This window comes from Bos indicus x Bos taurus, chromosome 16, assembly GCF_003369695.1.
Source record: "Bos indicus x Bos taurus breed Angus x Brahman F1 hybrid chromosome 16, Bos_hybrid_MaternalHap_v2.0, whole genome shotgun sequence".
Classification (NCBI taxonomy): domain Eukaryota; kingdom Metazoa; phylum Chordata; class Mammalia; order Artiodactyla; family Bovidae; genus Bos; species Bos indicus x Bos taurus.
The window spans coordinates 43250755-43264336 of record NC_040091.1 but is presented as its reverse complement, the minus strand read 5'-3'; the positions used below and the strand labels follow the sequence as shown (position 1 = coordinate 43264336).

At 43.6% G+C, this 13582-nt stretch overlaps 1 protein-coding gene across 1 annotated transcript in view; it reads left to right on the top strand.

Moving 5' to 3' along the window:
- The window catches only part of SLC25A33 (solute carrier family 25 member 33), a 30206-nt gene extending 16849 nt beyond the window's left edge, over positions 1-13357 (top strand). The window contains exons 3-7 of the mRNA XM_027564982.1: positions 3556-3633; positions 5613-5713; positions 7998-8064; positions 11383-11663; positions 12856-13357. Of these exons, the coding sequence (XP_027420783.1) occupies positions 3556-3633; positions 5613-5713; positions 7998-8064; positions 11383-11663; positions 12856-13058 (730 nt within the window). The 3' untranslated portion in view covers positions 13059-13357. The remainder of the gene's footprint in view (positions 1-3555; positions 3634-5612; positions 5714-7997; positions 8065-11382; positions 11664-12855) is intronic.
- Positions 13358-13582: the final 225 nt, after the last annotated feature.

Sequence of the window (13582 nt, the reverse complement as noted above, 5' to 3'; positions counted from 1 at the left end):
TGAGGGGCTACTGAGCAGGCTCTTTTTCTAGGAGTGGTGAACTGAGAGCAGGGATCCAGGCCTTTTCTCTGCCACAAAGCCCACCAAGGTCATCTGCCCACAATTAGAAGCCATTGGGTTTATCAGGTGGTTTCCCTGGTGGCCCAGACAGTGAAGAATCCGCCTCGGGTAGAAGACCCAGGTTCGATCCCTGGGTTGGGAAGATCCCCTGGAGAAGGGAATGGCAGCCCACTCCAGTATTCTTTGCTGGAGAATTCCATGGACAGAGGAGCCTGGCCTATAGTCAGATGGTTATTCATTTAAAACTAAGCTGCTTATTTTTAGTCTTACTCTTCCAGGAAGTGCTACATTTAAAGACTTAACAGAAAACAGAATTTGTTTACAGGAATTTTATTTTTCAAAATACAAATCAGTGTTTGCTTATGTCTCAGGTTAATCTATTAGAGAAAAGGTATTCTCCATTGGAGCACTGATTACCTTTATATTTTGAATATAGTTATTTGAAGACAAGATGTTAACACAATTAGGCTCTCTCTGTTAAAGTTGCCAAAGGGTCATAATCCATTTATTGAAGTATCTGCCTTAAAAAGTCTTAGGACATAATCTTTTAAAAAAATTTTTTTCCATTCAAAACTTTTATTCTTTAAACTATTTCAGGTACTTTGTTTTTTCAAGTACCTTTTTAATGTGAAAAGTAATATGTTAGTGAGGTAGTTTTTCTTTTAAAAGCTGATGGCTTCAGCTCAGAACTTTGTCTTGGAGCTTGATCTGTGGTATGCATAGTCTGATCTAAAAGAAGGAAGAGAACAAAACACTCCAGACAAGACCCGAGTTTCCTTCTGCATTTCTTTCCTAAATGAAAGCTTATAGGACTGTGGGAAACTTAGTCTGGGCCCTAAACATGCTTTATTTTGAAGCTGAGGAGTACCATTTATAGTAGGCACTTGATTGTTCCAGAAAAGTTTTGTAAACATCCAGATAGGTTGGAAGTTTGAATTATGTAACAGATTTGACTTTTTGCCCACTGTTAATGTGCATCACTATGGAGACAGCCTTTTTGCAGCTCTTAAAAGGACCGAGTCACTCGAGGACACAAGTTCCCCACTGCATTATAGATGCGTGGCTCCCAGCTTCCTGGAGCCAGAGACGCCCTTAATTGTGTTTAAGTGATTCCTAGGGCTGGCGGTACAGTGAACAGTCGTGGGGACCACAGACAGAGCCTAAACTTGAAGAAATTCTAAATGTATTGACCATTTGAAAGCTTTCACATACTATACTATGAGATGTAGGTCACTTCAAGATGTGGTTATTTGAGAGAAGTTTTTTTTCCAGAGAGCGTGTTTTTTTTTTTTTTTTTTTTTTTTAAGCTAAATCCTGTTTGGAGAAAGAGTTAACAGTAAAGAATTTAAAGTTGAAAACACCAAATTCTGTTAAGGACCAAGTGCCTTGGTCCTGGCCAGTGTGAAAATGCAGTGAAACATGTAGTTCCTTTAGAGTGTTAGGATGAGCTCAGTATTTTTATAACCTATGACCTATAGCTTTTTCATTTTTAAGTTTTTTATTGTGAAATGATTTCCAACTTAAAGAAAAGTGACAGGAACAGGGCACACACCTTGCTTATACTCTACCCAGGGCTCTTGTGTTTGACATTTTGCCACATTTGTTTATCTGTTTTTGCTCTATATACATACTTTTTTTTTCCTGAACCATCTGAAAATGTACAGTTTTCAAATTTAGGAAATTTAGTATTGATATAACTAATCTGCAGTCTGTATTCCAGTTATATCATTTATCTTTTGTTAAGTGATTGATTTAGCACAAGAGCAAAAACATGAAAACTGTTACTGCCAATATTTCTTTTATCTTTTAGAACTTCTTCAGTGAGTCTCTGGGTTTCTTGGTTTAACTGCTTTAGTAAGATGTAATTCAGAGCACTTCCCTGGCAGTCCAGTGTTTCCACTCCAGCAGGCACCAGTTTGATCCCTGATCGGTAACTAGGATCCCACATGCCAAATGGTTGGCCAAATAAAAAAATAAATTCAATTAAAAATTTTTTCAAAATGCACTTAAGATGTAATTCACGGGAGAAGGAAATGGCAACCCACTCCAGTATCCTTGCCTGGAGAACCCCGTGGACGAGGAGCCTGGTGGGCTGCAGTCCACGGGGTTGCAAAGGGTCGGACACGACTGAGCAGCTTTGTACTTTTACTTAGTAACTGCGTAACATCCAGCTAGAGACTGGCAGGCAGGTATTCTTTCTGCCCCCTTCTGATGTCTATGTCAGAAGCTGTCTCTATCTCCTTTATACTTTAATAAAACCTTATTATACAAAAAAAAAAGATGTAATTCACGTACCAGATGATTGCCCACTAAATACATACAGTTCACCTGTTTTAATATGTTCATAGAGTTTTGTGCAACCTTGACAACAGTTTGATTTTAGAACGTTTTCCTTCCCACTACAAGAATCCCCTCACTGTTTGCAGTCACTCCCCATCCCCAGACCCACAGCCCTAGACAACCAACCACTATTCTGTCTATAGGCTTATCTCCTGATTATTTCATCTAAATGAAATCATACAACATACGGCCTTTTGTGTCTGCTTTTACTTAACCTAATGTTTTTTGAAGCTTCATCCTTGTGTAAGTCATCAGTACTTCTTTTTATTGTTGCTGTTGTTCAGTCGATCAGTCGTTTCCAACTCTTTGCAACCCCACGGACTGCAGCATGCCAGGCTTCCCTGCCCTTCACTATCTCCCAGAGTTTACTCAAACTCATGTCCATTGAGTCGATGATGCCACAACCATCTCATCCTCTGTCAACCCCTTCTCCTCCTGCCCTCAACCTTTCCCAGCATTGGGGTCTTTTCCAATGAGTCAGCTCTTCATATCAGGTGGCCAAAGTATTGGAGCTTCAGCATCAGTCCTTCCAATGAATATTCAGGGTTGATTTCCTTTAGGATTGACTGATTTCATCTCTTTGCTGTCCAAGGAGTCTTCTCCTTTTTATTACCAAATGCTATTCCATTGTGTGGCCAGGTTTCATTTGAAACGCACTGCTTTGACCTTCCCCAGATGCCATGAAGAAAGAAATGTGCATTGTACTTGTAGTGAGGTGTCTAGTGTGGTGAACAGAGAGTTAGTGACCCTCATGCGACCCTCAGCATGACCAGAGTTAGTCTGGGCCTTGCAGACAAGAGTGCACCTTGGGGTCACTTACAAGGCTTGGATTTGATACCAGCTAGTAAGGAAAATATTCTGTGATACCTGTCAAGTGCTCTTTTTGCCTTGCAAGAATGCCCATATGTTGTGCAAACCTTGAACATTACTCCTGTGTGGACAAGAGAGCTTTTGAAGCATGTTTTTTCACTGTAGTAATGAAGGCAGTATTCTTCAGTCTTTTGATTCCGTATTGTACTATAATCAGATAAGACCTCAGGGGGTTTGTAAACATTCTGTTCTTTATTCAAGGAGCTAATGTGAAGATTGACCCCTTATCATTTTGCATAGCCCTTGCCTAAGGATTTTAAAGATACATCTTTTCTTATTATTCAGGTCAATCTTGGAGAAGGAGGGACCAAGGTCACTTTTTAGAGGCTTGGGTCCAAATTTGGTTGGAGTTGCACCATCAAGGTAAGCAATGAACCTTTCAGCTAGCCCACAACATACAGTATGTAATGCACCAAGTCCTTCCTTAACCAGAGGGGCAGTACTGCTAGGTGACTAGTTTCTTTTTCTGTGTGAGAATCCTAAATGCATCTGATGCATAGAAATAGTGTTAACTGTTGGTATGTCTCTCAATGTGTATGTGTTAGAAAGAGGCTCTTGGTTGTTGTACTCTTAAGTTGAAAATTATTGCTCCCATCACCTAGAACTTTCTCTGTTTGCTCCTCCTAAGTGTGGTGTGTGGTCAGCAGCAGTGGCGTCACCAAAGAGCTGATTTAAATGACAGGATCTCAGACCCACATCAGAATTTGCATCTGGAAGCACTCATCTGAAGGAATTTTAAAGGCTTCTAGGTTTTACTTTATATGTATTTTTTAAAATCCCCAGTTTTGTTATAAGGTTTAATTCTCTTTAAAGCTTATTTGAACACATCGAGCTGCACTGTCTCAATACAATAGCCACTGGTCACATGGGGCTACTTGAATTAATTAAAATTAAAAATTCAGTTCCTTGGTCTCACCAGCCGCATTTCAGGTATTTAATGTTCACATGTGGTTAGTGGCTCCTGCCTGCGGGACCATAGGCGTAGAGCATTTCCAGCTCCGCAGGAAGTTCTGTTGGGCAGGACTGATGCAGAGGATACACACGTGTGGACATGAAAGGGAATGAATGTTTCTGTGTGTGGAGGGGTGGGGGCAGTGTATCTCTGAAAAGCAGGTAAGAAACTGCTTCTAGAAATTGCCTTCTGGAAAGGGGAGTTGGGTGTGACTGCTAGGACACTTACATGAATCGACATATACAGTAGATCTTTACAACAAAAATGAGAATGTCATTTTATATGAAGTGAAGACTAAAAGCTTCTTGAATTCTTACGGGTCAGTGCTCCAGTTTATACACAGATTTCCTGAGGATATCATAAATATGCAGATTCTTATTAAACCCTTTTGTTCCTTTAGAATTCCGTAGCTTGTGTGTGTGTGATCTATTGAAAATACAGCAAGTACTAGCCTGTGAGATTATATGGGGCACGCATTATTAAGAGTACACAGACATGCTGCATATATGTAATTGATGAAGAACACAGAGTCATTCTACTTGGGGACAGTGCTTAACTTGGTAATGCCCGTCAGTCTGATATAGAGTCTTGGCCACCACACCCATTTAGAATAGTTGGGACCTAGAAAAAAAAACAAAAGACAATTTTATAACACAATCATGATAAGTAGTCAGCATCCTAGGTTGAAAAATACATTCTGTAATTGATCCATTGGCCAGCTGGAAAAAAAGAAGGCCATTTTCCTTGGCATTGCTGGTGAAGAGCAGGGAAAACCACAAGCAGGCTCTGCTCCTCAGCCCCAATCTGGGAGGAGACAGACGAGGGGAAAGCAGACAGGCAGAGGAGACTGAAGAGCCGGGGCGGGGTGGGAGGGAGTGCCACCCTTCCAGTGGTCCCGTTCTGGGGTAGGAAGTGCATCAGTGGAGGGAGCCCTTTATGGAAACGTGTGCCAGCCTACATGTCCCTATGTGGTCCCGAGTCATCAGGAAAAAGGTTCAAATTACATGTGACACACTCGTTATGGTGTAAGGCAGGACACATGTGATATACATTGGAAATGTATTATACATTTTAACAGTTACAATATATGTTGGTGCTTAAAAGGATTGGCATTTATCCAGAATGAAGAATGTAAATGGACTTCATATGTATACTATCAAAACCTCGTCTTCCTCAGTTATTTAGGACACTTCGACCATCACAGACTACTTTCTGGAGGGACAAGCGGGAGCTTCCCCAGGGCGGCTGCAGCAGGTTTTGGTTTGAGCCCAGATGAGGTTAAGCTTGCGATTACCTATTAACCTCTTCTGCATATTCCTGAGTTTGTCAGAGGTTGCATGGAGCCAGTGTCCCAAGATGTCCTGACCGTGTTCTCTCTTTGCTCTGACAGGGCTGTGTACTTCGCCTGCTACTCCAAAGCCAAAGAGCAGTTCAATGGCGTCTTCGTGCCAAACAGCAACATCGTGCACATTTTCTCGGCTGGTTCTGCAGGTGTGTTAGGCCAGTGAGTGCTCATGAATGTCTCAGCTCCCTAAGCGTGCGTTGTGCCAGAAAGCCTCTTTCCAGGAGTTAAAAATTAGCTCTCTGCTTCTTTTGCACCTGAACTCATTTTTCTGAAACTTTATGTTAGAATTGATAAAATCTGAGTATATGAGAACAGCTTGTAACTTGCTTCCGTTTATTCTCCCTTAAGATTGACATGTGAAGACTGACATGTTCTCATGCGTGCTGGTGGTCAGTGTGATTATCTTTTAAAGGAATGTTGGTGTGTTTTCATATCTATCACATCATTTTCTAAACTTGGAGCTGCTTTTCTGTGACCCCCAGGTGTCTGGCATACCCTGTGTACAGTTGTCCTCCGCAGCTGGGTTCTGGATGAGGACTCGGGGCTTGAAGTGGGGTTTGTTCAGCAGGGTTGGTGATAGATAAGATGTCGTTTCTGTTCTTTTTTGAGGGAATCATTCCACCTACCATAGAAAATTCACAACAAGATTTTTCTCCCAGGAAATACTTGGCAGAAATATGTCAGTTGTAGATTGCTGCGAGAAGGCCATGCCATTTTCGATATAAAGTTTATGTCTGTTTAAATAGAAAGGTATTTTAGAGAATTAAATTGACATTTTATGAAAAATTTCCACCCTCTGCTGACCTCTAAATTGTATGTATCCATTTTCTCCCTGTTCCTCCAAATAAAAGTACTAGGAATTCATCTGAATAGTTACAGATAATTCTTGGATCCCAAATGGAAAATGACATTAGCAAAGATGCTTCACAAGAAAGGTGTTTACAGGATATGGAGCTGGCAGGGAGGTCAGAGGGATGGAGTGTAGTGCCTCACTGCCTCAGCCAATAGTGAGTTAGCCGTAAACTAAAAGCTGGGCACCGGTTTTGCAACTTTTGACAAATTAACTTAGAGAAACCCTTGGTAAATAAGATGGATCTGAAGGGAAATTTTGTTTTTTTAATAATCTTCAATTTGCTGTTTCAAGGAGCTAATGTTGCTGTAATTGGTTTTTCCCCTCCTTCCTGGTAGCATTCTTTTCTTTCTTTTTTTGTAATGCAAGTGTAGTTGATTTACAAAGTTGTTTTAGTTTCAGGTGTACAGCAGAGTGATTCAGTGTCTTATGGTCTATTACAAGATAGAGTATTGTTTCCCATGCTATACAGTAGGTCCTGTTGATCTACAGACTATCTGCGTGGGTCTTCCCACATGGCACTAGTGGTTAAGAACCTGCTTGCCAGTACAGGTAGATGTAAGAGATGCAGGTCTGATTTCTGGGTCGGGAAGATCCCCTGGAGAAGGGCATGGCGACCCACTCCAGTATCCTTGCCTGGAGAATCCCGTGGACAGAGGAGCCTGGCAGGGTCCACAGGGTCGAAAAGAATTGGACACAACTGAAGCATGTCTAGGGTCATGTTATCAATCTGTTTAGACTGTGAAAGGGATGACATATTCCAGAGGACTTGCTGTGTGTCAGGTCAGTGATATACGATACTGCTGCTTTTTTGGTTGATGGAGAAGGCAATGGGAACCCACTCCAGTACGCTTGCCTGAAAAATCCCATGGGTGGAGGAGCCTGATAGGCTGCAGTCCATGGGGTCGCAAAGAGTCGGACACGACTTAGCAGCAGCAGCAGCAGCAGAGAGATTAACAACATTAAAATGGAGAAGACTTAAAGATGGTTCTTATAGGCAGACCAATCTTAAAATGTCGATTTCCTAAAATGATCAGTCAGATATCAGAATGTCTTAAGTTTGGATTCAGGTAAATGGAGATTTAGTTTCTTCTATTTTAAGTTAAATATAAGGCATTCTTTCGGATTAGATCATAATTTCTTTAAAACAAATTATTTCTGGACCTGATGCTTTCAATTGAGTTTCAGAATAGTTTCATATTTACCACCATAGGAATCACATTAACAGGAATACCAACAGCACCAGCTAGAGTCTGGAAGGACTAGTAGTCGTCCTCAGTTGCTCAGTTGTGCCCTCCTCTTTGTGACCCTTTCGACTCTGCAGGCTCCTCTGTCCATGGACAGGGCTCTAGAAAATTGAGATTTACTTTAGTTCAGTATTACCAATAGATGTTACATTTTAGGGGACTATATTTTCCATCTGTTGCGTGGAAATGGAACTGCTTCTTACCGTTTTTATTATTAAGCCTTGAAAGCCTGATTTCAAGGTTTATCATATGGAAGACATGGCTTTAATAAGCATTGGATCTGTTCGGTGATAACATTTTCTATTTGTTTTTGTTTTGTTTTGTTTCTTCCAGCTTTTGTCACGAATTCCTTAATGAACCCTATATGGATGGTTAAAACCCGGATGCAGCTAGAACGGAAGTAAGTTTTTACTTGTTCCTTCCTTAATGTAAGACTTGAATTCTCAGGGGTTTTTTTTCTTCTGCCAGTTCCAGTTGTAGAGTGAGACCTATAGCATCCTTAACCATCCCCATCTATGTTTTATCTGCATATAAGCTTATGTAGAAACTTCTCTTGTGTTGAGGTTTATACTGCCAAGCCTCAGCGGGGAGACAGAGGCCAGCAGAAATAACACACAAGGGGATGTCAGGAGTTCGCTCAGGTGTGGCCCCTGATCCCCGGGGTAGTCCTGGGTCTCTGCTCCTGGAGACCCCGCCCCCAGGTGGAGTGCTGTGAACTGTGCTCTAATGGCCTCTCTTGTGGGAAGGTGCCAGAACAGCAGCGCCCAAAGCCTCAGAAGGGGCATTTTAGTCTCCCAAGGCCCTCAGACATCCTGGATTTCTCCCTCAAAACTGTAGCCAGGGATCCTTCACATCTCTTATGCTCTGGGTTCCTTTGGCAGTCTCTAGTGAAGCCTACAGGCACTTTTTAGAATGATTTTTTTCTCTCTTTTTGCACTGGGTTTTCATTGCTGCAAGTGGGCTTTCTCTAGTTGCAGTGAGCAGGGGTGCTTGGACTTCTCATTACAGTGGCTCCTCTTGTTGCGGAGCTCGGGCTCTAGGCACACAGACTCAACAGTTGTGGCTCGAAGGCTGAGTTGCCCCTTAGTTGCACATGGAATCTTCGTGGACCAGGGATGGAACCCATGTCCGCTGCATTGGCAGGCAAACTCTTAAGTCCTGTACCACCAGGAAAGCCCTAGAATGACATTTTTAAAAGCAATGAAAACCAATTATTGAAATACAATTATCAGTGTTTTTAAAAGTTACAATATATTAATATACTTCTTTAGTATATTAAATAACAAGATCAAGGAACATCCCAGTAACTACTGTAATTTCAAGTCAGTGATGATGATGATAAACAGTGTTTTCTGATAGGATTCTAAGTACCCTTTTGTTACTAGGTTGCCTAGAAATGTGTGTGGGGCGCTGGAAACTTCCAGCTAGTCCAGTCTAACCTTCAGCTACCTATAGAGAAAGGAGGGGAGAGAGCAAGCAAGAGCTCCACCTAGAAATGGAGGTGGGCTCTGCCTTTGCTTATTTTTCTCTCGAATGACCCGGGTAGCCTCTGAAGTGGGTCTTTGACATTCCCTGTCCGTTCTACCTGAAGGAACCTTCTAAAATGTACCAGGTCTAATCATTTAGAAGAGATATCTTGCTCAGAAGCCTTCAATGAATGTCAGTTACTGTCAGGGTCAAATCCCAACTCCTCAGCTTAACCTTCAAGGTCCTTGGCAGTTTTCAAAAAATGTCACGTGGTCTCTTGCTTCGGTCTCCTTGAATCTGCCTTCCTCACTAGGAATAGAACCCTCAAGAAGCTCTTGTCCTACGACATCCTGACCAGTCCTCTCCTAGAGCGTCTGGGCAGTTACTTCCAAGCGTGCACACGGTGTCCTCACATCACTTCTGTTTAGCAGAGGATAAATGCATTGGTCAGCTGAGAGCCTTCTTTATGTGCATTTGTTAAAATCTGCCTGGTAATGACCTGTGCTCAGGACATTTTAAAGCTATATTTGGTGGGCTCTATTGACAGAGCCCTCAACAACGAGGATTTGTTGCATGTTTTCCTGTGCACCAGTGGCAGCAGAAACAGCAGAGAATAAGACACAAGCCCTGCCTTCCCAAAGCTCACAGCTTCACAGAAAATAGAGAGAATTATAGGTTGGTGGGAGAAGGGGCCAGCAGTGCTCCAGGACCCTGGGGGGTGGGAGGGAGTCCCTGATGCAGTCTGCATGGGACGTGCAGGGAGGCAGCCAGGGAGGGACTCTTGTGGCAGGGATATCTCCCTGTGTCCAGAAGCCCAGTGGGCACTGGCAGTGAAGGTACCGCAGGCAGAGACTCGGGTGTGCAGCAAATTTGGAGACAGGGAAGCTTTGTTCATTCTGAGCAGCAGAAAGTAGGGGTGTGTCATGCATGTGAATGTGCTGGGGAAGGAGAGAGGTACAGGGAAATAAGGCTGGAGAAGCCGCATCCTTGAAAGCCCTGGGGAGGAACGGGAGCTTGGACTCGGCTGTATTTGGAGGCAGTGTAGAGCTATTAGAGCAGGGATTTCAGGGCCCTGTCCCCAGGGGATGTTTGGCAGCGTCTGAATATTTGTTTCTCACAGCTTAGGTGGTATCTAGTGGATAGAGACCAGGGAGACTGCTAGATACTCTATAACACTTATGACTACCCCCAGCAGAGAACTGTCCAGCCCCAGAAATCCCAGTAGTGCCAAGACTGAGAGACCCCTTGTGAGAGGATGGTAAACAGGGGAGTGGGTGCTTGCGTTTGCATTACAAAGGTCATTCCAGGTAGGGGGCGGGAGTGGGGGGACCCAGTGCACTGATCTGCTCCCCCACAGGAGGGTCTCCTACGTGCGCCCAGCGTGAACGCTATCCAGTCCAGGGATTCTGTGTGTATCCAGGCAGTTTATGAAAACTTCCTGTCGTGGGGCAGGAGCATCCAAGCTGAAGGCCTTTTAGTTATTGTATAGTTTCTTCCGTGTTTATAAGTTTACAAATGTGGGAATAATGGAGGGACTTCCCTGGTGGTCTAGCGGCTAAGACTCCAAGATCCGGATGCAGGGGGTCTGGTTTCAATCTGTGGTCCAGAACGGAGATCCACATGCCGCAACCAAAGATCCTGCATGCAGCAACTAAGACCCGGCACAGCCAGATAAGAACCCAAAAAAGAAAGAATAGAGTCAAAATAACAGCATTTGGAGACCACAGTGGTAACAAAGAGCACTTAAACTTACCACCCTGTGAGATTCTTGGCGGATTTTCCTTCAGTGTTTCCTTAAAGTGTGTTTGTATTATAATTGTACTTTACATGGAATTTCACCTTGCTCTCCACTTTAAGCACTTCCCCATGTCTTACTGCCTTCACGACTCTTTCAATCTAGTCTGTGTACCATCCGTCTGCATGTGTAGACACATGGATGGTTTTGATTCTATTACAGTCATATTTTCCTCTTTGGTGAACACCTTCCATCTAGCTCTTCTCAAAGGTAGATCGAAGACTCTGAGCACTTGTCTGCGAGTTGGGACAGATGCGCGTGCCATCCTGTGGGCCTGTGGCCCCATGTAGCTGATGGGCCTGGCCTCACTGTGGACAGGACTCAGCCAAACCCAGACCAAGGAGGACTATGGCGCCTCCCCGTGTACTTTCTCTTTATCATCCTTGTGACTCGGGGGCAGCAGGCAGGCTCCTCAGCATGTGGCGTGACGGCCTGTCATTGGTCTCCTTTGTGCAGAGTGCGAGGCTCCAAGCAGATGAACACGCTCCAGTGTGCCCGCTATGTTTACCAGACGGAAGGCATCCGCGGCTTCTACAGGGGATTAACTGCCTCGTATGCTGGGATTTCGGAAACCATCATCTGTTTTGCTATTTATGAAAGCTTAAAGAAGTATCTGAAAGAAGCTCCGTTAGCCTCTTCTACAAATGGGACTGAGAAAAATTCCACAAATTTTTTTGGACTTATGGCAGCTGCTGCTCTTTCTAAGGGATGCGCCTCCTGTGTCGCTTACCCCCACGGTAGGTCCTGCCTGGCCTTCAGGCGCGGTATAGTGGCCATTGGTGTATGTCAGTACTTCCCAGGCCTCTGGGGTTCAAATGGAGATGCAGGTACCAGCGGGTGATGCAAGGTAGCTGAGTCCCAGCACAGCCGGCTTCAGCTCGTGCGTGCAGGTCATGCGGGCGGTGGGGGCTCTGCTTTCCTTGGCTCCACCTGATTGTGGCCAACACTCAGCAGAATGTGAGCCGTGTGTTGTGGAACATCTGATGTTTTCAAAGAAACAAAAGAAATCTGGATTTTGTTTAAAATTCGTCAAAAAAAATGATATGGGAGCCAAGCTTTTTAAAAAAAAAAAATTCTCTCAGCTTCCACCTTGAATGGAATGCTGAAGAAAGCTACTTTGGGTAAGTTTATTTTGTAAGGAATTCATAATAGACCTCATGTTCTACTGAACTACTTTTTAAAAAAACAGCTCAGTTTATTGTGCCATGAAAAACAGGTTTTGTTTTCCAGCGCCTGCTGCACGGTCAGCTGTGGCATTGCACACGGCCAACTTGAAACAGGCCACTCAGGCCCCGTCATGTGCTGGGGCACCGAGCAGCCCCACGGGCTCTTGGGGAGGGGGTCTGCCACTCGTCCCACGTCACATGCCCTGAAGTCTGCTTGACGGGCAGTGCCAGGTGTCTTGCCACAGGGGCCAGGGTGAGGCCGGGCCAGGTGGGCAAGACTCTGAGAAAGGAGGAGGTGGTTTTTTAAGCTGGATGGAGTGGAGAAGGATCCTAGTAAGAGGAGAAAGTTGGGGAGTACATGGGAAGAAAGCCTTGTTGGAGATACCACTCACTATACTTAATATAAATTAGGCCTCCAGGGAAGTGACAGCGTTTACTTAAGAGTAGAAAATGATAAACTGTCTTAAAATTGTCTCATTCAAATGAAACTTTTATTTTTCTAATCCTTTAGAAGTCATTTGGCACTCTTACCCCTTAGAAGTATACATAAGTCTTGGGACAATTGACCAATTCCTAGAGTTAGAAAATGTTCTGAAAAAAACTCTTCATGGTCTGTGTGGCTGCCCCATCTAAACGGAGCTGAGAGGGCAAAGAGCCACCGTTGCACATTAACGTGTGTAAAGCTGGGTGCTTTGCTGTCTCTCCATGCACCCTTTGGAAGTTCAGTTCGCTCATAGCCTGAAATGCGTGTCTCTTCCTGCAGAAGTCATCAGGACGCGGCTCCGGGAGGAGGGCAGCAAGTACAAGTCCTTTGTCCAGACTGCTCGGCTGGTCTTCCGGGAAGAAGGCTACCTGGCCTTTTATAGAGGACTCTTTGCCCAGCTCATCCGGCAGATACCAAACACTGCCATTGTGTTGTCTACCTACGAGTTAATTGTGTACCTGTTAGAAGACCATGCTCAGTAACAGGCCAGAAAACTGTGCTCTAGAAGAATAAAACTGAGAAACCCTAGAGAATTTTTTTTTTTTTCCATTGACATGTAGAATGTTTGAGACCGAAACAGGAAAGCCATAGAATATGTGGCTCGCATCACCTGTTGGACATTTCCTTTTGGATTCATGCTTTCTGGAAGGTTTAAATTCATTAACGTTAACAGTTAATTATAACTACTTTTGGTTGGTGTTTGTGTTTGTTTTTTTAACTTAAGAGAATACAGGATTAAGCAGCCAGTAAATTAAATCATGGTATTTAATTTAAGTATAAATTTGGTTTGTGTCCTCTTTTATATCCACCTTATGGTAAACTGTAGCTAACGACTTCAGTTAAGCATAAGCTTAGAAACACAGAGAAAAACTAAAAGTACAGTTGTTTTCTAATATGTTAGATCCTGCTCTGATGGAAAGATAAGAAGTGTCCCAGCTTGGTGGCACCAAGCAGACCAGGACAGACCACCCAGCTGGTCTCCTTTCTTCATTTCTAGATCATCTGA